This window comes from Penaeus monodon, chromosome 34 (assembly GCF_015228065.2).
Source record: "Penaeus monodon isolate SGIC_2016 chromosome 34, NSTDA_Pmon_1, whole genome shotgun sequence".
NCBI lineage: Eukaryota > Metazoa > Arthropoda > Malacostraca > Decapoda > Penaeidae > Penaeus > Penaeus monodon.
In genome coordinates, this window is record NC_051419.1 from 6,903,604 (window position 1) to 6,905,625 (window position 2,022).

The 2,022-nt window shown below is 38.6% G+C and overlaps 1 protein-coding gene across 3 annotated transcripts in view; it reads right to left on the reverse strand.

The window, feature by feature from the left end:
• Positions 1 to 12: 12 nt before the first annotated feature.
• The window catches only part of LOC119594556 (furin-like protease 1), a gene marked incomplete at its 5' end in the record, with an annotated part of 24,037 nt that continues 22,027 nt past the window's right edge, over positions 13 to 2,022 (reverse strand). For 2 of the 3 annotated variants that reach the window (XM_037943588.1, XM_037943587.1), the window contains 2 exon segments: positions 13 to 366; positions 705 to 910. In XM_037943588.1, the coding sequence (XP_037799516.1) occupies positions 55 to 366; positions 705 to 910 (518 nt within the window). 3 annotated transcript variants of the gene reach the window in all.

Below are 2,022 nucleotides of genomic sequence, written 5' to 3' on the forward strand. Positions count from 1 at the left end.
CTAAACTTTTTTCTAAACATCTCTCCAATTAAAATTTGCAAAAAAGAATCATAACTATATCTCATCGTCACTCGCAAGATCATGGAAAGTTATTTTTGTCAGCAGGTCGTCCGCATCTCCCTTTGGCACAGGCGTGTATGCAGTGCCACCTTTACTAGCAGACTTGGCACCAACCCCTGGACTAAGGGAAGGCACTCCAACAACAGGGTATAACCTCCTTGATGCATTCTTGGCTCGCAGAACCAGCACCGCAAGAATCAGCACCAATATGAGCAGGCACAGGAGGATACCCAGCAGGAACTTGTACCAGGACTGTAGGCTCTCATAGGCATCATGGAGGGTGCTTGGGTGACAGTAGTTCTGACCCTGAAGAGAAGAAAAAATAGAGTCAAACAGAAGGATAATACCAAACTGGTTACTCAATGTCACAACTGTGCTGGCTATTGTTGTCTTGTGTATGAGAAGCAGATGAGGGATGAACATGTTTATTAATTCTGCAAGGTGTATATACCATACAGAAATAACTACAACAGATATAACAGACTAAGCCTTTTTAATTTGTTATTTTCATACATTAATTAACACAAAAAGTATCTTTCCTTTTCCACAAGAGCTGAAATTTGTATACCTCAAAAAGGAAGAACAACACATGATTAAACAAAATATCATGCACAGTCTCATATGATTTACAGGTAACAGCATACCTCATAAGCAGTGTAGAGCACAGCATCCCCCCAGCAACTTGAGCAATCGTAATCCTGCGGCCCCGAGCAACTGCGGCAAGAGTAGTGGCAGGGCCTGCATGTAGGGGGCCCTGTGGCTCCAAGCCTTTCAGGGAAAAAGCCATAGTAGTTCTCTGGACAAGAGACTACACACACACCTCCATGCAGAAGATGGTTCTTCTCGCATTCTGTAAATGTAGGTTGAACTGTCAGTGTCTGGGCAGTTTTCAAAGTTTCAATGCTGCTTGATATTCATTTGTCATGAGAGTTACTTTATTTTTCACATTTCATGTTAATAAGCTTTATATTGCATTGGACAAGTTTAAATTGTCATGCAGAGACATCCATTTATTTTTGACAAGAAAAAAATCATACCACAATTTAATTTCAGTTTATAACAAAGAGTAAAAAATCAATAATCACTATGGTTTGAGGAAACTTTGTTCTAAAAATACAAAATATCATGCACTTTGATAACACTCCATATAGATTTATAAAACACTGTCGTCTGCAAGCCAGCATCAACCCTACATCATTTAAATACTACTAACAAAATCCTCATACACACATAAAAAAAGCTGATGAAATGATACAAAAATGTTATGTATGCATAATCATATAAAAAATGTAATAGATGCATAATACAATAAGACTATTCTAAAAGGTTTTATCACATGCAGAGATGAAGTGCACAATGAGCAGTCTGTCACCTGGACCCAGACACTACGAACACGCTATCACAAATCTTTGTTTGCACATGGCATGGTCGCAACAACTTACAGATGGTGGTTAGTTGGCAGAAAGATTCCAAGTGTAAGATAACCCGTCTGGAATAAGAATCTGGGACAGAGTGAAAGAAGTACATCAAGAGAGAGCATCTCCATCAGAAGGTGCTCTTGCCCAATAAAGAGGAAGGAGGAGAGGCAGCTGTGTGATGATGTGGTGCTAAAATCAATGGGGTTTTGCTCAATAATTTACCAGAGAACAAAGACTGGCCTATGGAAGAAGCAGGATCATTACAATAATGTCAAATGAAAAAACTTCAACAAGACGGTCTCTATGCAATATATAAAGTGTCTTTTTATCCTTTTCCTTAATGTATAATTAGTCTGTTTAGATGCATGGCTGATTAAACAACTACTCTTTAAAGCTTTAATTAGTTTTGGTTGCTCAAAAGGTTAGATTTTACTTGGTGAGGATTTGTTTAATTTATCTCTGTATTTTAGTCTGGCAATCTTAAAAAAGGTTAATCTGCAACAACTCACCTGTACAGTGAGCAGGCGAGTGTTGCCAGCGAGGC